The following is a 25,750-nucleotide window of genomic DNA, read 5'->3' as shown; positions in this document are numbered from 1 at the left end:
GCAACAGGTTCATCTTATGAATCCTGATTACGTTCCCAAACCATGCTGTGCACCTACCAAACTAAATGCCATATCTGTCCTTTACTTTGATGATAATTCTAATGTAATCTTGAAGAAATACAGGAATATGGTAGTAAGAGCTTGTGGATGTCACTGACAAACAGTCTTCACATGGACTCTGTAATGCTGCCATGAACTTGGATAAAACCCTCCTCATTTTCATGACCTTGGGATGAAAACCATGTGATGAACCACCCTTCAGAACACCATGTATGTGCCTTGTGGGAGGAAGGGGTGTGGGGACCACCTCCCGGGGTGGGAGCAAACTGCTAGACTTCTTACAGACTGACCCTACACCATGGTGGCTGCTCAGCTCAGCAGCAGCAAAATGCCCACACACTTTATTTGGCTGGGATGGTCCTAATCTCACAGAGAAGCTTGGCCTGTAGCAGGTGCTTGGATATGTGCTGCAGTTTTACCAGATGAGCGTTCAACACTCAAAACAAGTGAGGTGTCTTTTTGGGGATGGGGAGGGAAGATGAGGGGGAGAGGCAAAGAAGCTAAAGAAAGTGGCGTTAGCTTTTCAGACATAGAGTGTACATCTTCTGCAAGACCCTTTTGGCCAGAAGGACCAGTTACTGCACCTAGACTGTTAGTCTTCTCCTGACATCTGTCATGACAGTAAGCATCTAAAATTGTGCCAAAGCAGATGTTTCAGTTCTCTTATGCTCCCAGCACTGTTTAACTCTGATCTTGCAAGTGTAGGATGGCTTGGCTGCATCCTGTGTTAGAAACACTACCTGAACTCAGACCCCGACTCGTCTTCCCAGTTCACCATCTGACTGAGCAATACAAATTTATACACTTGTTCTTATGCAACTTCCTTCCACTCCCCACGTGGAGCTGCCTCATCTACTACCACTTGCCCAGGAAGGAAGTCAGGACACTTCTTCAGCTGTAATTGAAATGTAAAAGCATAGGGGCCATTCATTCTCTAGCTGGACAGTTTGTTTACAGGAAGACCGAATGTCAACAACATTTGCAATCTTTCCCTTTCAACTCTTGCAACTAACAAACTGGTATAAAGGATATGCAGTGTAGAGCCATGGTTTGTCTAGCAGAAGCTAATAGCAAATTTTGATCAATATTAAACTTGTATTAAATGCACTTACCTCTACTTGCATTTAAAAGGCTTCTTGTAAATACAAGCTATAATTTATTGCACTTGTCACTGTATATTCATTGTGCTGTATCATTTATAGAAAGACTGCTTTTTTAAAAAGTTTTTATTTAGAAAAAATCTCAGTGTAAACAATTGTACCACTTTGATTTTATACAAGAAACTCATGAGATTGTGCTTCACTAGAAAGTTGTTAAAAACATAATAAAGGCTTCCTGAAAGGCAGAAGTACACACGTTGATCCAATACATCTGCCAGTACAACACTTAACTTTCACTGTGGCTTTTTCACCTTCACACATTTTCAGATTGAACAGAATCAAAAGTTCTGGACAGACAGTGAAGTGAAGAACCAAGAGAAATTCACTGGTTTAAAAGTTCACTGATGTTTTGCCTTTTTTTTTTTTTTAATAAAAAAGTAAAGCAAACCAACTTACTCCATATGATGGACAAAACCCAGCATCTTGACAGATTAGTCAAATTAGCCTGTAGCAATCCTCATTCCATGAGTTTCTGTGCACGTAAGACAGCAGAATTCAGTCCTTGGTTTGCTGTTGCCTTTGTATTGTGACAGTCTCTGCAATGTAAATTCTTTGGCTTTCAGTTAAGTCTAACATGGAACATCTTATGCACCAAAGAATAGATTCATGTTATAATCCAAGACACCACAAAGTGTGTGGTCCTAGCATTCAAACTTATCAATGCTTACAGCTTGGAAAAACATTAAGGCTCAAGAAGAGGGGGGGAACTATTTTACACTACTGCAGAAGAGCTGAATGGAAAAAAAATATTTAACATTGTACTACTTGTTGTTCTCTAGGTACTCTGACTAAGGAGCAGGTCAGCACAATGTCTGGATTCAGGCAGGGGTAGGAAACGTCATCAGCTCTGGAGTCTAACTGATCATTTACCATTATTGGAGCAGTTATAACAGCACCTATTTTTTCTCTCTGGCTCTAGAGAAGTAGAGCATAGTTGTGCCTCTGGAGCTGGATGGCAGCAGCCTATGGAAATCCACCTGACACATGTACACTATGGCATCAGTAACGTTCAGGCACATGTTACAGTACCATCACTTTCATTATGGCTAGACCTCCCGTGCTGAGAGGATTAACAGGAAACAACCAGCTCATGGTGGCCTGGTATCTTCCAAAGGTGTGTGTGTTTTCAACCTTTCAGCAGCTACATTAAGACAAATAGGGATTAAGTACAATTCTAGAGGAAAAAGTGACTCAACACAGCTGTAGCTTTTGCCTTTTGAGTAATGGTAAGGAGTTTCTAAGGATTACTTCTTAACCAGATCTAACCTGAAGACAAAAATATTCTACTGCTGCCCTTCAGTTGGTTTTCTTAACACATTCTGGTCTCAAAGGAAACCATTTACACTTCATTGCATGAATGCAGAAATGCAGTGCAACTACCAATGCTGAAAATACTCTTGATTTGAACAGTAACTACTTGTTAGCTTTCCTTCACACACACAGAGGCATGTCTCTTAACACACACACAAGGGGAAGATACCAAAGTCTAGTACATTCAATTTCCTAGAAACAGAGAAACAAAAAAGCCCCACCCCACAAATACACTATTTGAAAATTAGCAAAGATAGAAATCCTTCAGCTACTGTACAGAGACAGCCAGGGACAGAGCATCCAGACTTTTATTACAATTCATCCCTTGCCTGACGCAAGACAAAGCTATGCAGTGATTCAAGGTCTCTTGTTCCATTGTGTTCACTGACTTTCTTTCCACCTCGGAAAAGCAGCAGTGTAGGATAACCACGTACCTTCAAAAGACACACACACAAAAAAACTTTCTCTTAATGTTCAAACTTGTATCCATCACTCATATTTACCTGATTCTGAAAAGCTATCAAACCCCTCTAAAACAGTAATTTAAAAAACCAAACCCACAGCAGAACTTTCAATGCCAACCTGCAATTTCTGAACATTTTTAAGAGAATGGGGTAGTACATGTTCTTCTAGGCTCCTGGAATGACAGCTCCAGCTCTGTCTTCAATTGTCTGCCTAACAGCTCTGAAAGACATTTTTTTTTCCTAGGAACAGAATTCAGCATCGGATATCACAAGACAGCCTTGATGCTTTCAGAGAGAGGTTTCCTAAAGTAGGGACTTCTTCAGCTTTGTCCAGTAATGAAAATGACCAAGCCCTAACAAACACTTCAGGAAAGAAACGGTGTCACCAGGTGCCTCTTTTTGGCTAACAGAGACCACATCTGTACTGTCACCAGGCACCTGGAGTGCAGCAGCCAGTGGGGCTGCACACTGGAGCCTCCAACATCTGGTACACAGTACTGTCCCCCTTCATTTCAGAACTTTCACACTTACAGAAAATCTGTTGCAGACGTTACGTTCCACAGTGCAGTCCACTTCTGCTATTTTGACATCAGTCAAACCTGGAAATTGCTCTTTGGCAAGGTTCTCCCAGGTTGGAGCCAAGTTCTTACAGTGACCACACCTAGAAACAAAGGAGGGAGATTTATTTAGCAGATACACTTTCCACTTTATCTCTACTGTCTTGCTGCAATTTCTGTAAGTTTAACTAGCAGCCTTTCCTATCCCCTAATGATTTGGCCCTCCAACTCCCTTACATTATTATGTCAGTAAATGAGCTAAGAAAATAAGTGATTTTATTTAAGCACTGAAGTAGTTTCTGGCCTTTGTTAGTCTTGCCTAGAGTGGTATTCTAGATGTTGGTATACATTAACATTTTACCCCACAGAGGAATATGAAGCCAAATAAAGACAAGTACAGAGAATATTTAACTGGAATAAAAGATCTCTTGGAAGCAAAAATGCTTTTAGGAAGACACAGAATGTCTGTAGTACAAATTAATTTTTCAGGTAGCATATGCCAGCTATGCTAAAGCTACCTAGCCCGAGTTTAATTAGTTAAATGAGATTTTAATTTCCCTATTAAATTTCTTCCAGTTCCTAATGGCCTCCTTGACCAATGCATAGTAAAGCATTCGTTTTGTTTATATTTTGAACTTGGCTTAGCCAAGTTCCTAATGTGAACTTCTTACTTCAAGAAGAATTCCCAAAGCACTTTAGGCTTTAAAGCTGCATTGCTCATTCTGCTCTAACCCAGCTGTACCTTAATTGGGTTATTAAAACAGACCCATAATTGCCTCAAGGCTGGATCAAGGCATTTACAAAAATAATGAAAGATGTCTCAGCAGAAGTTTTCTTAATGCAAGCCAGTGTATATTTAAATCACCTTGTTAATACACAGGGATAATATAAAAGCATTTCTGATCATGCACAAAAACTACTAGAACAGGATGATTTCGTGCTTATGATGCAAGTTAACATTAATATTTATCCAAAACTAACTGAAGTGCAGAACTAGAAAGCAAGATAATAGTGTTTGCTGAGCCCTACATAAGTTAATCCACTTGGAAGAGAATATGGTCATTTATATGCAGAGAACTACAGGCAGTCACAAGCCTGACTTTCAGAGCCAAAACTAGGATATGAGCTACATAAATACATGAAGCATTTTCCTAAATGGTGGTTTCTGAGCATTGCAGCCATGCAGCACACACTGGTGACTCTACATCCTGAAACTGCTGCTTCTCAGCCTGCCATCCAACCCTGATCCTATCTGTGAGACCCAGCAGCATCCCATGAGAATCTCATGAGATGAGGACATGGTATTGTTAATAATAAAAGATAATAAAAAAGGGAGCATTTCTTGATCTCAAACTCTCCCAGAAAAAGTTGCTCCAGGTAATGAACTAGTAGATATGCCAAGAAGCCCCGGGTTCAGAAATCAGGCTGGAAGTTGCTCTTGAGCACAGGTGTGAACTGAATTTCCCAGCCTGCAGGTGAGGCAGAAGCAGCACAGGCACAGACTCAATCTAAGTCCCTCCCACAGTACAGAGGGGATAAAGGCAGTGAGAAAAGAGCAGTAAACGATGAGCAGTGTGTGTGCTATGGGCAGGGTATTTCTTAACCCAGTGGTGGCAGATAGTTGCTCACATCCAAAAGCAGATCTTATAGATGGAAGAGAGCATAGAAGTGGTTCTCAAGCAGCAAAGGGTGACAATACTGGAAGATCCTGCAGCATTGAGCTTAAGTGAAATGAAATGTTCCCAGGTAATTCTTGCCTACACTAAGAAACATTCATGCCTACTGTCGAAGCTGAACTGCAATATTTTAATATGTCTGAGCACATCTAAATATGGGTTGCATTTGCTTGTGTTGCTTTGTAACGGGGCCTTTTGTAAACCAAACAAAAGATCTTTTTATATTTTACAGACTGTGCTAATAGAATGCTAGTGATTAAATCAGAGATCTTTCACACAGTGAAATACAGCTTAATTTTAGACTACACTAGCTTTCCTGCTTTTAGCTAAAAGACCATCAATGGATGAACAAGATGGCATGCAAGTTTCATTAAACTCAGTAGAGGCACAAATAAGATGAATTCTATAGACCAGAGAGAGAACCGTGAAACTTTTTTTTTTCTCTTGGAAAGGGAATAGTAAGAAAAAGGGGGTTCTTTAAGTTTGTAATACCAAAGTCTTAACCCAGCTGGGGTCCCAGGTTCTGCTGGATATAGCAAGAATGTCATATGTCAGACATGACTTTAATTTCCCCCTCCAATGCCTTCCATTGGGTATCTACACCTACACCATCTGCACTGGGCACTACTACCTTGGGTCCCTCTAAGTATATACTACATGAACACAGACTCTTAAGAACATTTTAAAATTGTCACTTGTGCAAATTATTTTTTGACAGTTATTTGAAGAGTAACAGGCAATTAATTATCCATAGCTCAACAGTCTGTACCAAAACTCAGGTGCTTGAATGAGGCTTCCAAGCAAGGCTGCAGAGTGCCCTGAGGCCAGCATCCTCTCCTTTCTCAGCACTGAGATATGGAGACATGCTCACCTCATCTTACCCTAATCCAGGAATAGGAGCATGCTGCACCTGCAAAGGAAGCTTCACTCTCCCTGTTACCCCAGCAGTACCTAAAGGCTGGCACAGTAAAGCTTCTGTGTCAGCCTTTCCACAGAGAGGCAGCTCAAGGGAGCTAAACAAGATTGAGCTTTTTTTGCTGCAACTCTTACCAAGACATACATTCTTCAGCTAATTCACAGTTTAGATCAAGACAACAAATACAGTACTACAGCTCAAAGACCTACAGCAACTAATGCAGTCACAGCTTAGACCAGTAATAATCCTGAACAGCAGCAGCTGCAAATTTCTTACCATGGAGCGTAGAATTTAATAAAGGTGATCCCCCTAGCAATGGTTGCATCAAAGTCTTTTTCAGAGAGAGAGAGCACTGCAGCCTGCCCCTAGAAATAAGAAAAGAACATAGAAATAAAAGTCAAAACTTTTTGTATATACAACATCAGCCTATTGAGCTTTTACCTCCCTGAAAGGGAAACTGAAATTGGAAAAGATAATATTGTTGGTGATATAAAGAAGAGTGACAGCAGCAGACCTGCCTTTTACTTCTCAGCTACTTTCCTTCCCTAGAGAGATGTCGAGAAAAGCATATTTATACTGAATCTATCCATAACTGGAGAAACAAAGCTATTTTCATAGGTTTTGCCTGTATCCAAATTTTCAGAAATTGTGAAAAATCACCTTAATTTTAATACACTATGTTTCAAGGAACAGCCCTTAGAGGAAGGAGTTGGCTTCAAGCAGGTAATGGCCATCTGAGATTTTAATGAGGTATTCAAGGCACACAAGTGATGTCTCAAGAGCTGTTCTCTCTGTTCTTTCTTCCTCTGCACTGCATGCACAGAAAAAAACCTGTTACCAGAAACACAGATTTGCCTGTCAAGAGGACATCACAACACCACACTTGCATGGGTGCCAGGAAATGTTTCTACTCCTGATAATATCAGGAACAAGGCAATGATGGGAGGAAAGCACATTGCTTAGAGTCTCATGTGACAGCATGGAGCTGAAACTTCATTTTTCGTGTGAGACCGTTAAGGGTGGGAGGGATTAAAACCAAATAAATGTACCTCATGCCTCTAAAAGCTTCAAAATCAAATGAAAGTAAAACAGGATCACAGCTGACAGTATTATCAATTCTATTTTAACGCTAGTAAGTTTTGTGAAGCCAAAAAATAATTTTGAAAATCCAAATTATCCAGTCCCTTTAAACAGTTCTGTATATAACTGTTGGTTCATGGAATTATTTCATTAAGCTGAAGTGTTATTACTTTTAAATAATTATTTAGAAATTAGAAATTATACTTTTATACTTTCAAATTATGAAATAATCAGAAATAATTAAATTAAGCAAAAAGTAAGCATTATGCCTCTACTCTGATTTTCCTAAATTGATATCTAAAACTGATGTTGCAAACATAATATACAGTCTAAGATACAAAAGTTGAAAACCTGATTAGTAACAACTTCCCCATGATTCACACAGTAAAACTAGTTTTCAAGATCTGTAGAATACAATGAGAATAGCAACGTGAACTATATAACCACAAAAATAAATTTCAGATATCTCAATTTTGGCTTTATGTCTCAAAAAATGACATCTAATGCAGTCACATAATCTGAGCATCTGCTGCTTGTGCTGCCTTAATCCACCTAGATCATTTTTTGAATCATTTTAGCCACGTCTGGCAGTAGAGAAGTCTCATGGATGTAAAAGTACACCTTCTGTAAAAGAGCTGGCAAGTACTTGGGCTCTATAAGACATGGAGGAATCCAAATAGGGGCTCAACACTGGGACACAAATTTGGAGTGGGAACTCATTGCTTTTGCTGCCTGTGGTACCAGCTGTGGTCAACTGATGGCAAATGCAGTCAGTGTTTGCTGGCTACAGGGGCTGGCCCTTTGTTTCAAAAACAGAGTCAAGCAGTCTGAAGAGAAAAGTTGTAAGGACAAGTTGAATCCTACACTATTACTAATATTTGGCAAAAAAATCCCTCCAGAATCCTTTTCTCCTTGTGTGTGTGCTGGTGAATGCAAGGCAGAAGTGGGAATTTGTGTCACATGTGGTTTGTGTTACTTCTATAAAAATAGAAAGACAACTAATTACTTTCGGCATTGTACTAACACCAGCTCACTGGGATCTTCCAAATATGAGGTCAATTTAAAAAATAAAAATTCAAGAGTATGAAAATTGCAAATCTATGTGGTCTGTAATGTTTGGTAAGCCACTTTATGCAAGATGGGTAATGCTGCTGGAAAAGTCAACTGGGAAAGGTAATGTTCTCCTATAAGAAGCTGCATACAAACTGTATTTATATTAATAATATTGTTGCCTAATTACTTAAGTTCATTCTATATAACAAGGGAGTGTAAATCCCTGTCCCTTCTTTTATAGGCAGAAAGTATGTTCCACACATTTCATGAAAAATTATGTTTGAAATTCATTCCTAACTTATCAGCCTCACCAATTTTTCATTCATCTCCAAGAAAAATGGCAAATGAAATGCCAAACAGATTACAAAAGACATGAAACGATATTACATAACTACAATTTTGCAAAGGTTATTTCTGCCAATTTCTTCACAACATAAGCCTGTAGCTCCTACAACCAAGATTACAGTAAGTCTCCAAACCCCAAGGAATTTTCTTGTCACAGGGCACGTTACCTTACTATATTTGTATTGGTCTTCATAATCCTTGTTCATTGTGTCTGCACAAAGATTTCTAAGTGTAGAACCCTGGCTTTTTTTAGGGACTTAGTATGCACCATCCTCCTGGATTCAAGTGATAATCTTGCAAGAAATGTTCATCTCTACAGTGGTGAAATATGCTGTCATACTGACCCAGGTGCCACCAGTTCCATGGGCCAAAAAGACCACATTTATGCCTGCAAAATAACTTATTGCAACCATAAAATAGGAATCAGATTTTTTTCCTTCTTCAATTCATCAGGTTAGTAAAAGGATTTATGATCTGATCCCACTCATTAATTACTCAAAAAAATAACCAGGGAAGTATTTGGTACACTTTACATCCAGAAATTATCAAGCTATTAGAGAAACACATGGAAGACTCAGGCTGCTGAAACATTCTGAACACCTTACATTGCTGCAGAGTGCAGGAGCACTTACCTCAACATGGGTGGGCTCTGCAGGTGGCTGTGGGGCTTCAACAGGTTTATCTGCTTGTGGCTCTTTCCCAGAGCTCTGTAGTTGGGAGTCCACATATTCTTTTAAGGAATCAAAATCCCTCTTCCCTTTGTACTGGTCAGCCTGCAATTAGCAAAGAGTTTGTGCAACCTTCTATATGCAGCTCATGTAGCAAATAAATAATTACCAGCAAAACACAAGATTGCCAAGTGTAAGCGTTTAAATAATAAATATGATTATCTAGTTTTTAAACTTCTCTATGACATTCCATTCACTCCATGACTTCAGCTTTTGCAATAGATTCTTCAGTACCCCAAAGGGAACAATCTAAAATTTCCTTGAAATGAAAGGTATTTTAGAAATGTAGAAGAGCACATTTTTGAAACTTTTCCACTTTGACCTTCTGATCTCACCCTAGTCAGCTTCTTCACAGTTTTATTTTTCTGAATCTAACTCTACTACAAGGAACAATAAAATACCCCTGTGGTTTGTGTGTGGTCTCTGTTACCCTGTGAGCTCTACACACTGCTTTGACAGGGCTGAAGACCCTAACTTGCATGTCTCTGGACTACATAATCATTCCTCTAGCCTATACACTTGCCACAAATCCTTGGAAAACCCAAACAGTAAAGCAATGCACCCTGGGCACCTAAGTTCACCTGAGAGCAAGAGATGACAGCAGCCTGTTGCAGGGCAGACATTTCCAATGGCACCACTCTCACCAAAGTCTAATCCTATTTTTTAACCTGCACATAGAGCAGTCACATAACCAGATCTTTGAGAGGCCACAGTTTACCTTGGATGCTTCCCCATATTTCAGGTACTTTGCAAATCTAGAGAACAAGACAATCAAGAGATTGTCCTAACAAGAAATCAGAGCACTTGTGAGCAGTTTCTAGTCTCAAGTCCACTGTCGGCCCTCTCCAATCTGGCTCTTGCATGATTGCCCTCAGGGCTGTCTGTGAAAATTAGTACTAATTTTCTTGTTCAGAAGAGAGATCATATCTTTGAGGCATTACATATCCATTTTGGATAGAATCCTTGAGACATGGTCCTATGTAATGTGGGCTGCAAGATGTATCTCCTCTTGCAGACGAAGACTCTTTAAGACACAGCATACAATCTTCCATACATTGGAAGGAAGAACAGATATCTCTTCAACTTTCCTTTATCACTGGAACTCTTTCTACATTCTACATTTTCCTTCTTTTGTAATTGATGATGTTTCCTGTAACTACTGCCCCTTTCCTGACACTGGGTATCAATCCCTAAGGAGCAAGAAGCCTGTACGTGTTTGTTTGTACCCGTGTCAGCAGGGCAGGTTCACAATTCCTCCCAGGGTATCTGCTGCATCTCATCAACAGCAGTGGTGATTATGCCAGACTTCAGTTATGGCAAAGGGGATGAAGGTATTACAGACAAGGCTGCATGACTCAATCAGTTCTCCTCCTTCCCCTTACTGATCCCTATTATAGCTGCCAGAGAGAGTTTCAGGAATTTCTGGGCCAGATTATTGGAAAATTGTTGTGGTTGTTCTGTGCTTTTTCAAATATGTTGTATCAGCCCATGGAGGAACATGTGATTTTGGTGGCAGTATTCCATCAAGGAATGCCACACTGCCAGTGGGTAAAGGTGGTTTGATGTCAACTGAAATACATTGTTCAGATTAATGTCCGAGGTTCAGCTTTACCAAATACAACAGAAGTGATTTTTTTTCTTTCACTGCACTTTTGATTGAAATAACTCCAAGGAACTCCACTTATTACAGCGTTTAAACTAAAGTTTAATTAACTGAAAACCTCTAGCCTTGGACATACCACGATGCCAGTTGTGCTGCTGATGTGTGCCTTGAGAGGTCACAAGGCTGCACACTTACATGAATCTGGTTGGGATTCAAAAATGCAGGGGCTGCTTCATTTAAATTCCCTAGTGTCTGATCTTATAGGGATGCTTATACCAAACCTCATATGCACGGTATGTACTTATGGCCAGTTTCTCTTTAGAGTGCCAGAAAATTGTCACAAGCAGTGGCCACTAACTTAACATCGCTGATACTGTAAATGTTCAAAAGGGAATGCAAGATGAATGGGAGAAAACCCCCTCTTCCTTCCATCCTGCCCAGAACTTAGCAGGTAAGAGCTAGAAGTGTAGTCCTGGGTTCTCTTGCAGGCCTGTTTTTAATATCCATTGAATATATTTAACTAAACTTGAAATTGCGAAATACAGTATAAGTAACACTACAATTTATGTTTATTTACTGCTGTTCATGTATGTGGCATTTATAAATATTTTATCTCCCCATAATTTCAGAACAGTTCTCTGAATTGCTGCAAGGAAAAACGTCAACTGGGCCTACAAGAGTCTCACTCGCAGTGTCATGTGAAATGTTCAAGTTTATATAAGAATGAAAAGTTGCATCTCTAGACATCACTCAGCAGATGGGCACCACTTAGAGATGAGAAACTTCTAATACACGTTGTGAAAATTTCATACTTTATTATTATTTCTATTTCAGTTATGTTTTTGTGTTCCATACAAAGTAAAATACTATGATAAAGTAAACCCAGATTTCTCTCACACAGCAGCATAACTGGAGATACTGCTTACAGATTTATGAACATTATATCAGTTGTTTGCAAAACACAGAGAACAGAAACTTTTAACTTTTTTCTGTGGACAAAGTCTACCTTTTCTAATACCCAAATGAACCTCCAACGTCTTTTCTCTCACAAGTAGACTTTTGTATAATTTTTTTTCCAGAATGTAAGCATAGTCCAAATATTATTCAGAGAAAAATGAAATTCAGAGAAAAATTTGCTGAAGTTGGAGACTCACCTTTTCACCATTCCTAAACCAGAGGAGTGTAGGATAACCACGAACTTGGGTTTCAGAGCAGACTTCATAATGCTGGGTACAGTCGACCTACATTTTGGAAATAAAACCCAAAACTAGTCAGTGCCTAAAATAAAAATACAACAAGCACCACAGCCTCCCTTGTTTAAAATCTCAGAAAAATACAGGAACAAGCAATATAAAGCTTGGCAAAACTCAATACCAAGTACTGTCTTAAGAATGATTATGTCTGCATTCCAAACAGTGGTTTGGTTGTATAATTGGGAGGCTCTATGTGTATTTGAATTATTTATTATTTTAAAGGCGGGATCAGGGCCCTCCCTAGGCATGACTAGAAGAAGTAGTAGCAGTTACAAAGAACAATGAAGACATAACTAAATATTTCAATTAAAAAGTACTTGGTATTCTCAGCTAATAAAATCAGTGCATGGACAATGAGACACGAAGCACTAATGTGAGAGAGCTTTAAAGTGAAGACATTCTGGCTCACCCATTTTTTAAAAGACTACTCTTTAAAGACCTCAAAAGGCATGTCAACAGCTAGCAAGTCAACTAGATTCCAGGGGAAACTCCAATTCTAACATGTCGCAAACTAGTCTGTAAAGTTAATAGTTTATAAGCTTTTCACTGAAGATCAGTTTTAAAGATTTAACAGTGTTAAGACACTATTCCCCCAGATTAGATGAAGGCCATGGTTCAACCTTCTTAGAAACAGTTGTGTTTCCTGTTTACTTACAGACTTGAAATCTTAGCCAAGACATGCTTCAAGAAATATTTCACAAGCTATACAGTTACATAAAATTCTCTAGGCATCAAGACAAATCTTAGTGGAGGTATTAAACACCAACTCACAGTAATACAAACTGCAAACACCACAGACAACCGACTAAAACAGAAATTTTGGAAATTTACTGTTTATCTTCCTCTGAGTACCAGAGAATGGTAACTTCATAAAGATGCTTAAGCAACGATTTCTTAAGACAGCAAACAAGGGTATCGAAAAGTACAGAAAGATTCAAAGGAGAAAAAGCTTCTGACATTTCATTCTCAGAGGGAATCTAACTTTATATCCACCAGGTCTGAAAATATATATACACATTTGTGTGTCTTTTCTGAAGTTCAACTGTGCTTATATGTATATATGTATGTCTCCTCTGAAGTTCAACTCCACTGGCCTCTGCTGTACATGTACATGTACAGCATACCTGAATAAACAGATTTTCAAAAGCAATTAAAAAAAAAAAAAAGTCAAGCTCATCCCTCCTACTACAACTGAAAGCGCTGTGAGGGCAGAGGCAGGGGACTTAGCAGAGGGATAGTCCCTCTGCAGGACTGACAACACTGCTGTCATGCAGTATTTGACATCAGTGGAGCCACTGTGAAAGTTTAGGGATGTGGAAGTTGAGCCTGGTCCCATTTCCACTGTTGGCAGATAGAGGGATTTCCATCATGAGCCACCTGGACTTAGGTATGGGTCAGCAAATAAAGCCAGTAACTGCAATTGCCAGACCACCTCCATACCTCTGCACAGAAGTCACTCCACGTACAAGTAACAAGCTCCCATGGTAAATACACCACAGAACCTGGTTATCAACCCTAAGGGAAATAGTAAAGCAGGACAATATATCAATTTTTAAGGTTTAAGACCCCCTGAAACCTTTTAAAAGTTTTATGGGGAAAAAGAGGAAAAAAACCAAAACCGACAAAGAAATAACTTATCGTAAATATCCAGTAGGGCTAAAGCTTGTTAAGGAATCCAATGCTGCAAAGAACAAATTAGAAGTCACTTTCCCACTCAAAATAAATACTGAAGCCTATCAAGTTCTGACAAAGCAAAGGAATAATAAAAACCAAGTCTCAAAATATTACTCCCTGCATCTGAAGTATCAGACTTATTCCCAGCTCTCTGAAATGCAGAGGCAGCTTTGTTTGCAACAAGGCTTTGCTTAAAATGGGGGAGGTCCTGTTAACTGTGGATGTGTGAGGAAAAAAAAATTACCATCTCAAAATCAAAATACAAACTATGACTATAAAAGGATTTAAGAGGTGACAAACAAAACAACTGTTATTTGCAAATCATAGCACAAAAGGCATGATTCTTGGCTGAAACATATGTTGATACAAATCATATTTTCAGACTAAGAGTGCTTCACCTACCTTACCAATCTTGACAGTTTCTGAATGCTCAAAAACTTGAGCCAGCTGTTCCCAGGTTGGGGCCAAAGCTTTGCAGTGACCACACCAAGGGGCAAAGAACTTGATGAAGTGATTACCTTTTAAGTAAAAAAAAAAAAGAAAAAAAATATTTAGCTCATTTGGAATGAACTTGGCTGCAATTAAAGCCTAGGTACTAATCTCAGGCTGCAAATTTATCATGGTATTTCCTGAGTTAAAGATAGGAAACACTGTGAATCAAAGGCCAGGACAAAATACTTCAGCAATTAGGTTTTCAATACTGTATGCAGTCCCACTGCCTTGCCAAATTTCCTGAAAATCCAAATAGCTTCACAATCTCAAGCCAACAAGTGGGGTATTAAAACTGATACTTTTAACCTAGCCATTTACATTAGAGTTTAATTCTACTGTGTTTATCAGCTGCTCTGTTACAGAGTAGAAAGAACTACCAAGGAATCTATGTTGATAACAGCATAAATTGAAGTATTAAACTTCAACTTCATGCAATGGTGTTTCCTAAGAAATGCTAAAGTCCCTGAATTACCTGAAAAACGTCGTTCAGTTTTCATTCTTCTTTTTCTGCCCTGCTCTTTGAATTTTCATGTCAACTACTCAGAAATTTCTGCCTTTAGTAGATGTTCATGGCATTTTATGCAGAGGAGAGTCTCTGTGCTATCTCCTATTAGTGTTTAGTTTAAAAGTATATATTATTGATTGCAAAGTACCAGAACATGCAATTTCTTTCAATTAAGATTAATTAATTCAAATTGCTGCAGATTTTTGCATGCATCAAGGCAAGGCTCTGTTAAATGAAATAAAAATGAACTTAATTAAGGGAAAAAAAGTAATTTGCAGGAAACAGCAGCAACTAGAGAAAAGATCTTTCTAGTAGAATCATGCATAATCCTTTGAAGACTGCTTTGGAGCTGGTATTACTTGAATTAATTTCTAGTTTGAAGGCTTGTCCACAAAAAAAGGTACAAAATAACCAGGAAACAAACTGCAGTAATAGTGTACCCTAACTTGACTGGTCTGCATGTGGAAAACTTTCAAACCGATTGACATGCTCTGTGTTGGTCAAGTAAACTGCAAAATTAAATCTCCCATGAATTAATAAGAACACTAGTCAAAATCAGCTATTCTTTGCCAGGTACTCTGACATACTATCCTCAATAGAAAACATTATAATTAATTTTTGTCCCAGAGCAGCAAAAAGGTAAAAGGAGGCTATTTAAGAACAGAAGTCAAACTTGGTGTAACTGCTAAGCCTCATGGTAAATTTAAGCACTGAACTTTTCATAACTGAAGAGAGAACAACAGATTTACAGATGATCATAAACCTGCTTAACCATCAGATGAGATGGTTAACATGAGAACATCTCTATGAAGGCGAGTGGATACATAATAAAAACACTAAAACATTTACAATGCACTGAGCTTTACAGTCTGAGAAGGTAGTTAAGTTTAAAAACGCTTAATGTTTAAGTTAAGCTTAACGTTTAAATTTAAAAACGCTTCTCCATTAAATTAATGGAGAATTTTGATTGAATTCCACTTTAAGCCAGACATGCTGGGAAATTTTACATTAGCTGCACAAAATGCTGTTTTACACATGAAAATACTACTAATCAGCTAATGGTTACTTTAAGAAGTCCTAGTTCGACCTCCTTAGTGATATCAAATGGGCAAACATTTAATTTAATCCAGCCTTTCTTTTTTGGATAACAGATGGAGAAAGTAGGAACCTCTGTTGTCATGCCAGCACAAGTTTGTATTCTAAGACTTTGCTCATTGTCTAAAAAAACATCATGTGAGGAGTGAAACTTCCCATATTAGGTATCCCTCCTGGCATTAATTTTAAAGCTTCCAGACAAAATATTTTTTTAAAGTAGCCAAACAGACAAAGTGTTTTGCCCACATTAAATTCTGGAGGAAGGAAGCTAAACAATATCAAATAAAGGGCCAGACTGGAGTGGGATGGGGGCTGGAAGGAGGAAGAGGGTGGATTATACTCATCCAGAATAACAGCCTGGGAGGAAGAACAAGCCAGCACCTAGGGAAGGAGGAAATGGGACTTGAAAAAACACAAAGTGGCAAGGCTGTGACTTGAGCAAGAAATTCAGGAAAGAAGTTTAGTTGAGCAAGCCCCACTGGGTTCTTCCCTGGGATTAGGAGCCATAGTTTTACTCCTTCCGAGTGCTGTGCTTCAACTTTCTCACAGTCTGCAATACATAATTTAACCAGTGCATTTTTACATAGTTTGCAGTTTCATCCTCTTTCACTAGGTATTACTGGAAAATAAAAGTGGGAAGGAGGTACCCTGAAAACTAACATTTCTGGTGCAGACTTCCCATTACTAACGTCTCCGTAACCAAGTTACCTTCAGCTATGTGCATCTTGAAATTGTCTGCTGAGAGTTCATACATTCCTTGCTTAGGTTCAGGGGCTTTTGGTGGTTCCACATCAGATTCTGGGTCCTATTCATGAGAAAAAGTAACTTTTATTTCTCTTCTACAGCAAATACACAACATTTGTTTCCTGTATCACACCATTCTGTGGTAGTGCCATAGACTTAGAAATTTTAAATTCCTAAAGCAATGTCCTTATTTAGCTTGATTTAGGTATCTTATGTTTCCTAAAAAACAACTTATTGAAAGCAAAAGGTGAAAAGGAGTACCACATAAAAGAGAGTTACCAGACTCTGTGGAATACCAGTCTTTCACTGTGCTGCAGTACAGTCACAAGGCAGAGTAACTGCTGTAGCATTCATTGCATCACCATATATTAATACGCTTAAATTATATAACCGTGCCTCCAGAGCATCACACATCAGCCACAATTGCCATCACACCCATTTCAGTGGTCTCTGGGCTAAAATAGTGCAAAAGCTATTTTCTGTTCCCCTAGTGCCAGAAGGAATGCTGTCTACCTAATGGCTCCATGAAGACAGCAAGAATGGAAATAGAGCAAGCACTTAATACATAAAACTTGCAAGAAACTCAGAAGCGTTTCAGCAAAAGCAGGTAAATACTTTCTAGACTCTAACTCTAGAACTGAAAATAATTTTTTAGGAACCTCAAAGTGCATTTCTTAAATTTAGCATTTAATGTTCACTTATTCAAAATACCACATCTGTTGAAATGTAATCACATTCTAACTGTGGTTTAGCAATCACTAAAGCTTTCTCTTGATTAGAAACAGCAATCACAAATTTAATTTTAGGCAAGGCTTGGCTTCCATATGTGAATGATACCACTAAACGTAAGGATTTTCCTAGTGATGGTATTAGCTTATCTTACTTAACTGATCATTTCAAACCTTTTCTTTAGGCCACAATATTACCAGAAAGTAACTCAGCTAAAGATGGCATCCACGTTTTAAGAGGTAATTAAGCCAAACACAAATGCAATTTATAATGTATTAGAGCTAAATTACTTTTCTTACTCTAGAAACATCATGGCCTACAGGCGTCACGGACTGTATCTTAAAATGTCGAATGTATAGGCATTAAAACTGCATTATGTACTGTAATTTTAAAAGCAGGAAACAGAGAGCAGGTCACAGGATGACAGATGACAGTTTTAATTACTACTTTGACTTACACATAAGCTGTTTCAGATTGATATTGCAACCTGACTTTTATTCTCAGGAGCAGATTTCCTCCTGGAAATTGAAACCTAACTTAAAGAAATGATAGATAAGTAAGCCTGCAGAAAGGAGTATTTCCTTCTCACTTACAGATGGTTCCTCATTTAGTTTCTCCAACATCCAGTTTTCCAGTGCCTGGAAATCCCTAGGGCCTTGGTATTTCAGAGGTTCTTGTCCCGGTTTAAGCAACTTTAACCTAAAGGGTCAAAAATGTAGAGAAGAGTGAGACAAAAATTTTCACACAGGAAACATTATCAGAAAGATAATGTGCTTTGCTAATCCATGGCAATGCAGCTCAGACTGCAGTAACAGATCTCTTGACTATTAACATCAGCATCAGGCACCCTTCTTAAATTAAAGTGTCATGGCTAGAATTTAGGCCCCTTTTTCATTGCCACATAAACTTTAAGGAGATTTTAAAATGAGAAAATAAGACATACAAGTTAAAAATCTGCATAGTCTAATATTACTTTAATAATAAGAAATAGAAATTTTAAAATTGCAGCATTCAGTTCTATGAATCCTATTTCAGTTTGTCAAAGAGCATAAATTTTGTTTTGTTCACATCTCTCCATCACCAAAAGAAAAATTTCTAGTGCTTATTTTCCCAGGAATTTCTTTCTTACCTTTTGTTCTCTAACTGGTGTTGTAGTGTAGGGCTTGTCATGTGGTATTAAACTAATTAAAAACACTCTGAAGCAAGTCAATAGGACAAGAAGATAAGTGACTGCTTGTAGGCATCCAGACTTCATGATTGTAACGTTCAATAATCGCTATCAAACTTTTCCATAGGCTACGCAAAGCTTCTGCTACTAAATTTAAGTTAAATTTTGAAGTATATTTAATAGAGGTGTGATACTGGATTCTGACCTAGTCTTCTTTCTTAAAGCAAATCAGAGTTGCAATTACTACTGTCACCTAGCCCTCAGTTCTCCTTGCCAAGCTGTCATTTTGTCCTGCTTCTTTAGTTTCTTGAAATGCTTTTCTCTCTCTTCTTGTTCCACAGTTGGAAGAAATGAACATATGAAAGTGTGGAAAAACCACATAATGTAAATACATTCAAAAGAGATAGGAGCTCCCACTGTCATTTCTGTTCAAGGTACTCTTGAATGTTCCTTGTAATGATAGAAAGTCAGAATAATAAGGAAGCAACAAAAATGAAAAAGAAGAACATCTAAAACACACCTCCTGGCAATACTTTTGAAAAGTAGCAAAACAAATTCAGGTAACATATTAAAAGAAAGCTAGCTGCACCTCTCTAGGGTAAGTTTTTTCTAGTTCAGTTGAGAGAGTATTTATTTTGCAGTAACAAATAATCCTGAGACAACTGTGATAGGAAGTATAGGGACCTGCTCAGCCACTTTTTCTCTGAGAGGATGAAAAGGGGATGCAGCCTTTACTTTGACAGGTGTTTGGAAAAGCAGTGTAGGGATCAGCACATCCTGGACTTGCGAATATACCTCTGTTTGAGGCAGCTGTGAAATTTCCCTTGCTGGGGATTTTTAGAAACAAGCTAGTTCAAAATTGACTCAGATAGGAAGAGAGCTGATACCATGAATTCCCCTTCATTGCTGTATTTCTATACCTAGCAGATGACTGCCTTATTATTTTTAACTTTTCAAATAGACAAAAGCAAGCACTAACTATTCCTATACATTCAATGACCTTAAAGAGGAAGGAGAGGGAAAAACCCTCCGGCAATTACACATGCATTGATTTTTTCCTATTCAAAATTCTCTGTCACTCTATTTTAGGAGGAACAGCACCACAATATAGTCTATGCAAATATGCAATGACAACCAATGCTCATTTCTGGTGATATGAAAGCAGAATTGTAATATTAATTCTTTCTTGGTATTTGTAGTAGAAGCAAGACACACACTGCCCTTAAGGACAATTCCTATCTCAACAAGGACTATGCTATTTATAACTCTCAACTTCTACTCAGTCACACTCATCTGTGTCCAAGTGGGTGCAGCCAGGAGCGAATGAAAAGTTCAGGCTGTTGCTGGGGCTGGCAAAAACTCCAGACAAAGTGAGGATAAGGAAGGAAACTGAAAAATACAGGCTGTGGAAGGGCTACAGATGATTACAATCTCCACTTATCCCCAAGATGAGTAATTAATAAAGCAGTTGAAAGGATCCCATCTGTATTTGCAAGAAGCTTTGAAGAAGACATGAGTGAAAAATAAATCCTTTTGCGCCATTTCTAGCAGTTTAAAAGGAAACATGCATCTAACCCAAAGGCACTGACCTCTCAGAGATAGACCACGTTCTGCCTACCAAAGCTGAGGTAGTAAGACATACATCCTTGATAACAGCATAAGCAGAGCAACCTTGAAATACTAGATCAATATAAGCAAATTTAGCTAGAAAAAAGTTCACACAATATCGCCACCACTATGCTAAGTGATATGATTAATTTACTGCTTTATGAGCACTAAGTTCACTAGAAATCTAAGAGACCACCTATAATGCAATTATGAAGGGTGCGTTGTACTGACAAACTTGTGGCAAGTTACTTTTGAAAGTACTGTTAGTTGAAACCAGCTCTGTCCTGCATATCACAGCTGCACAATGTACTGTTGCTTCAGAAAGAGATACTCCCAGACAAAAACCCCGAAAAATTCTGGACTTCTGTTAAACACAGCTGCCTTCCAAGACATAAAACAGCTTCTTGAAAGGAAAAAAATGCAAAAAAAAAAAAGCACAAGAGTACTATGTATCACATGACACTTGGCAACGTGGTAAAAAGGCTTAAAATGAATACAGCCGATCCAAAGGGCTACAAAGAAACCCAGCAAAAATATAGCTCAGAAGTCAGCTTCAAGAAATTGGCAGAGGATCCTGGAAAACTAAAAAAGAAAAATAGGAGCAGACTTCTTTCAATACTTACGTAGGGTATCCTCGCACGCCAAATTCAGAGCACAGTGGAAGATCTACAGTACAATCTACTTTAACAACATAGACCTGTGGGTTTTCCATGTTGTTGTATTTATCTCCCAAATCATTCCAAGTTGGCTGGAGGCGCTGACAATGTCCACACCTGTGACAGAAGGAACAAGATACTGTTTAATAGCTGCTCACTTAGAGGGGAATGAGCCCATGGAAAAGTCATATGCAGAATGGTGATTTTGATAAATTTAAATAAATTTTTAAATCAAAAGTTAAATCAGTTACATCAGAAATCTTCCATACTCAAGCACTGTTACACTAAGCAACAGCAAATGCTATTAAGAACTGTAGTATGCTGCAAACAAATCTCATGTAAAAATCAAGATTTGAGAACCTCTTGTTACTCTCCCCCTATAGTACAAATCCTACGAATACCCCCTGACCTTAGTAAGGCTATTAATCAAAGCACTGTCAGTCTTCCAGCTTTCTAGAAAAATCCTGCAAGGTTGCCCAGCTTTCTTTACATTCTAATATTTCTAAATTGCTTTTTTTTAGCAGTAGGTAAGAAGATAATATCTTCTAGCCTCTTTGTAATGCCACTTGCACTTCCATGCTTTAGAGGAATTGTAACACACAAGTCAAGAAACATCACAACTGATTTTGCAATATGGTTTCCCAAAATTTTGATGACCCTTGTGGGTCTCTTCCAACTCAGAATATTCTGTGAAAATCCTCCCATCCTATGGTCTGCCCCAGGAGGACACCATCAACTCTTTATATCTGCATACACACAGAAAACTGTCCTCATACAGTTCCCACAACACCACCTCTCAAGCAGCAAAAAATAGCTATTATTCTTCTCACTGTTTTCCTAGTATTTCAAGTCATTATAGCAATACTCTATTCCTCAAAGTATGATGGAAAGTTTTAGGGAATTGATTTTAATTTCTCTTTAATGGCTACTTTGGCCAACCCTCCATACACATAAAAAATACAAAGTTGGAGTAACAGAAAACATTCTCAGACTGACAGTATGAAAGCAGTTATTGCTTCCATGACCTACAACATCTACTTTGTAAGTAGCAACCAAATCACCATTAGGACTTTACAGAATTTTGCTCTGACTTAAAATAGTTTCACTCATATGAATTATTTTGAGTACACTTGTAGAAAAGTTGCATTCACACCTTTCCAGGTATCTTGAGATCATTAAGAGAAAAAAAACCCACCAAAATAAGAAACTCTTGAGATTTACTTTAAGATAAAGATGTTTTTCTGATTTTAATAAAGTCCTGTAACAGTCAGGCATGGTGAGTCACACATGCTCCCATGATGTGGCTGAATACAACCTCCTATATGATCTTATTCCAAATTGTCCTGGTGAAGAGATACGATGTGTTATTATTAAAATCAAATTTCCTTAAATATTTAATATTTATTCTGACTGAAGTCCCTCCATAGTCAACTCCTTCACACAGCTTGAATTAAGGGGAGGGTTTTAGATACCCTGATCCCTTCCCCTAGCAGATACAGTGATTCAAAGCACCGAATGAATACTGGCTGGTGTTAGAGAACAGAGCATGGAAAACTAGGTAAGGGAATCCAAATTAATTAACCTTCGATTTTTTATGCATAACAGAGCTGCCTTGTCCCTACTTTACACTGTGATGTCTATACACACCTCTTCCCTTTCTTCTTATGGTAGATAAAACTGAGAATAAAGCAGGAAAAATGTTCCTATCTGGATCAGTAATCTACTAGTTAGCCATTCCCAGTTTGAAAACAAAAACAACCCAGTATTATATAGAAAGAAATACATTACAGTCCCAAAAAAGCTTTTTCTGAAGTTTCCAAGGAAATAGATATAAAACCAAGGAGGGCAAAATCAAAGAGCAAGACCATGCAATAACACATGATTCCCTCAGCCCCATGCATCTACACAGTCCTTCACTGCTGGTACTCTGGAACACATTAGTGGGGCTGGAGGAGCTGCTGGGGACAGTGGAGATCAGGGTGTAAATGATGAGTTCTGCTCTTTTATCCCTACATCGGCTAGAAAGCTGTAAGCATCCACAACCTCCACTGCCAAGCGCAAATGAAGATCCAAAAGAGACTAACACAGATGTTTCTGGAGGCCACTAGTAGAGCTTGAGCTCTGCAGGCCAGCAAGGGCAGCTCCACAGCAAGATACAGCTCAAATCCTTATCCAGTTAAAAAGAGACGTATATAATGGTGTAAGTATCCCAGGACCAGTCTTGCTCTGCACAGAATAATTCAACTGAAGTAAAATCCAGTCAACAGACTTCGATCCAACAACAAACGCTGGTGATCAATTGTGCTGCAGCTGTGGATTCACCAGGTTTACCAATAAAGAACATACGTTGAAGAAAAATCCGTAAGAGTCAAAATAATGAAGTGAAACTACTCGGTTGAGATTCCTTCCTGCTAAGGAACCAGGAGAAAACCTCACTCCTCTGTAGAAATGCAACTGGCATGGCAAACAACTTAAGAACACTTTGTGCCACCAAGAGAGTAACCCGCTCTGTCCCCAGGTGTACCTAGCAAGTAGGACATCCTTCTGAACAAAAACCTTATGATATCTGATGGCAAATGAGTTGGAATGCTCTCTTCACAGAGTATCCTGCCATCTTTGAAACCAATGTAGGACTTCCTGTGTACCACCACTGTTTCTGAGCCAGGCCCTCAGCAACATTTGTTTCAAGAATCTGGAAGAGAAGGGTGGTGTTGGCTCTAATCCAGCTCTAACTGGTAGCATTGATGATGCAACATTAGCTGATAAATCTGAAAGACAATCCCAGCTGAAGGTTGGGCTGTTTGCTGTTTGCCTTGGAACTACAGACAGCAGCCTATGGGAAGCACTGGAGATTAGCACAACACCTTGGAAAACGCCAAGAGGCTCTAATATAGACTCCAGGATTGTCAGGTTGCCTCTCTGATTCCACTGACAATAAAACTACTGGTGTATCTCAGCACCTCGCTCAGGAACTTGGATGTTTCCCTTTGTTCTACTCTTCCCTTCGACCTGAAACCTGGCCCTGTTGCTGCCTGTCATGAGCCAGACATCCAGACCAAGGGCTCTGAAGCCAAGACCCAGAGATCTGGAGATTTGCTAGGGATAAGGAGAATGTCCAGAGAAGCTGCAACAAATCTGGTAAACAACCAGTTCCCTCACACTTAAGTTGGGCAGAGATCCTCAGCCCTCCCAAGGGCACCGTGTTATCCAAGTCTTCAAGGCCAGTGCTGCCTTTGATCTCTACTGAGGATGTGCAGCATATACTGGATTCTGCAACAGCCCTTCTGGCAGAGGGTCTCCTACAGAAAGTGTCTCGGGACAAGAGAAAGCTCATCTGGTTTTAGGGATGCCTGTGAAAGAGTCAAAGTTCGGACAGACACAGGTATCATCACCTGAGTACAGAAGAGAACAGAAGCACTCCTGCTCTGCACGGGCATTTCTTAGGCCTTACTGCACTCTCAGGAAAAAGTCCTTCACCAGCAAGTCAGGCGTCCTCCACTTTTGTGATCTTCACAGAACAAAGGCATCTGCTCTTTCAAGCTTTTACTTAACATTTTCACATGGCATAAATAAGTCAATGTTAATAACAAAAAGAATTTTCAAAGGAAATGCTTTCCTGCTACGGATTTCAAAGACTCTCATATGCCTAAATGGCACCATGTAGCAATGAATAACTTTAGATCAAAACATAACTTTTGTACGCTGTAGACGAAACTTTATTTTATCTAGATTAAAGAAAACTTGGGAGAAAAAAAAAAAGGCAAAAAAGTAACCTAACAACTCTAATAATAGAATTCCCAACAACATCTACTGGATATCAGTAAGATAAAAAAAGAGTAGAGGAAGAGGCAAAGAAAAGAACGTGAACAACCACGAGAAAGACTCAGAGATGAGAAGCACTCTCCTCTTGACTAGGAATATCCAGTAAAGAAAGCACTGTTCCCTCATTCGTCTCAACCATTCTCGTTCCTAAAGTACCAGTCCAGGACAAAAGCCCAGTGGGTCTTTTGCAAACTCAAGAACTCTCCAGCACTCCTACGGCTACCTGTGGCCTCGGGGACACGGCACGGTGGTTAACACCGCAAATTTCCCCTTAAATTTTCGTGACTGCAAAGAGAACAGAGATTCTGCAACGAAAGCATCTGCGAGCTTGGGGCTGGGGGGCACAGGGTAAATAAGTGACCCAAGCTGCAAGTGCTCTGGGTCTCTTTGAGGCACGCCGGAGCGACTCCCCCCGCAGCCCCAGCCGGGGGCGGCTTCGGGCGCCGATAGGTGGGACCTGATGATCTCAGAGATCTTTTCCAACCCAGCTGAGCCCATGCCTCTGTGGCGGGGGCGGCCGCCGAGGCCCGGGCCAGGCACACGCGGGGCTCCCGTTCCCTATCCCGGCCCTTCCCGGCCCCTTTCCCTGCCGGTCCCCCCTCCCCGGACCCCGCGGCCTCCCCGCCGGCCCGGCCCGGCCCCGCCGCCTCCCGGCGCCACGTCAACGGGGAGAGGCGGGCGGAGGGCGCGGGCCGGGCCGGGCCGCGGCGCGCTCGGGCAGTACCCACCACGGGGCGAAGAACATGACGAAGTGGGGGGCGGCGGCGGCGCCGTGCCGCAGCATCTCCGCGCTGTAGACGTGCCGCCCGTGCGGGTCCTCCGCCGCCGCCGCCGCGCCCGGCCCGGGCTCCGGCTCGGCCAGCGCCGGGCGGCCGCAGAGCGCGGGGCCGAGCACGGCCAGGGACAGGACGCGCCACCACGCCGAGCCGGAGCGGAGCGGAGCCATGGCAGCGCCGGAGAGAGAGCGGGCAAAGCCCCGGGCGGCCGCTGCCGCCTCCGCCCCGCCCCGCCCGCGGCCCCCGCCCCCGCCCTGCCCCCTCCGTGCCGGGCA

The 25,750-nt window shown here is 40.0% G+C and overlaps 2 protein-coding genes across 2 annotated transcripts in view; one reads left to right on the top strand and one right to left on the bottom strand.

Annotated features, from left to right (window-relative positions):
* Window positions 1-2,965, top strand: part of BMP6 (bone morphogenetic protein 6) — an 88,212-nt gene extending 85,247 nt beyond the window's left edge. Inside the window, exon 7 of the mRNA XM_014885833.2 lies at window positions 8-2,965. Within this exon, the coding sequence (XP_014741319.1) occupies window positions 8-157 (150 nt within the window). The 3' untranslated portion in view covers window positions 158-2,965. The remainder of the gene's footprint in view (window positions 1-7) is intronic.
* Window positions 1,269-25,671, bottom strand: TXNDC5 (thioredoxin domain containing 5). Its single transcript, XM_088169647.1, has 10 exons — window positions 25,428-25,671; window positions 20,845-20,994; window positions 18,039-18,144; window positions 16,681-16,777; window positions 14,283-14,398; window positions 12,108-12,194; window positions 9,255-9,395; window positions 6,421-6,509; window positions 3,527-3,656; window positions 1,269-2,965 (listed from the first exon to the last, which is right to left on the bottom strand). The coding sequence occupies exons 1-10, from the start codon at window positions 25,643-25,645 to the stop codon at window positions 2,843-2,845; spliced, it is 1,257 nt and encodes a 418-aa protein (XP_088025773.1). The 5' UTR covers window positions 25,646-25,671; the 3' UTR covers window positions 1,269-2,842.
* Window positions 25,672-25,750: the final 79 nt, after the last annotated feature.

This window comes from Sturnus vulgaris, chromosome 1 (genome assembly GCF_052056855.1).
Source record: "Sturnus vulgaris isolate bStuVul1 chromosome 1, bStuVul1.hap1, whole genome shotgun sequence".
Classification (NCBI taxonomy): Eukaryota; Metazoa; Chordata; class Aves; order Passeriformes; family Sturnidae; genus Sturnus; species Sturnus vulgaris.
The sequence above is the reverse complement of the archived record's forward strand: the minus strand, read 5'-3'. Positions and strand labels throughout refer to the sequence as shown.

Excerpts from the sequence above, each read along its gene's own strand:
- TXNDC5 (XM_088169647.1), bottom strand. The coding sequence starts at position 25,645 with ATGGCTCCGCTCCGCTCCGGCTCGGCGTGGTGGCGCGTCCTGTCCCTG. Across the intron at positions 18,145-20,844 it reads GGCGTGCGAGGATACCCTAC|GTTAAAGTTGCTTAAACCGG; the intron begins GTAAGTATTGAA and ends TTGACCCTTTAG. Across the intron at positions 6,510-9,254 it reads CAGAGCCCACCCATGTTGAG|GGGCAGGCTGCAGTGCTCTC; the intron begins GTAAGTGCTCCT and ends TCTTATTTCTAG.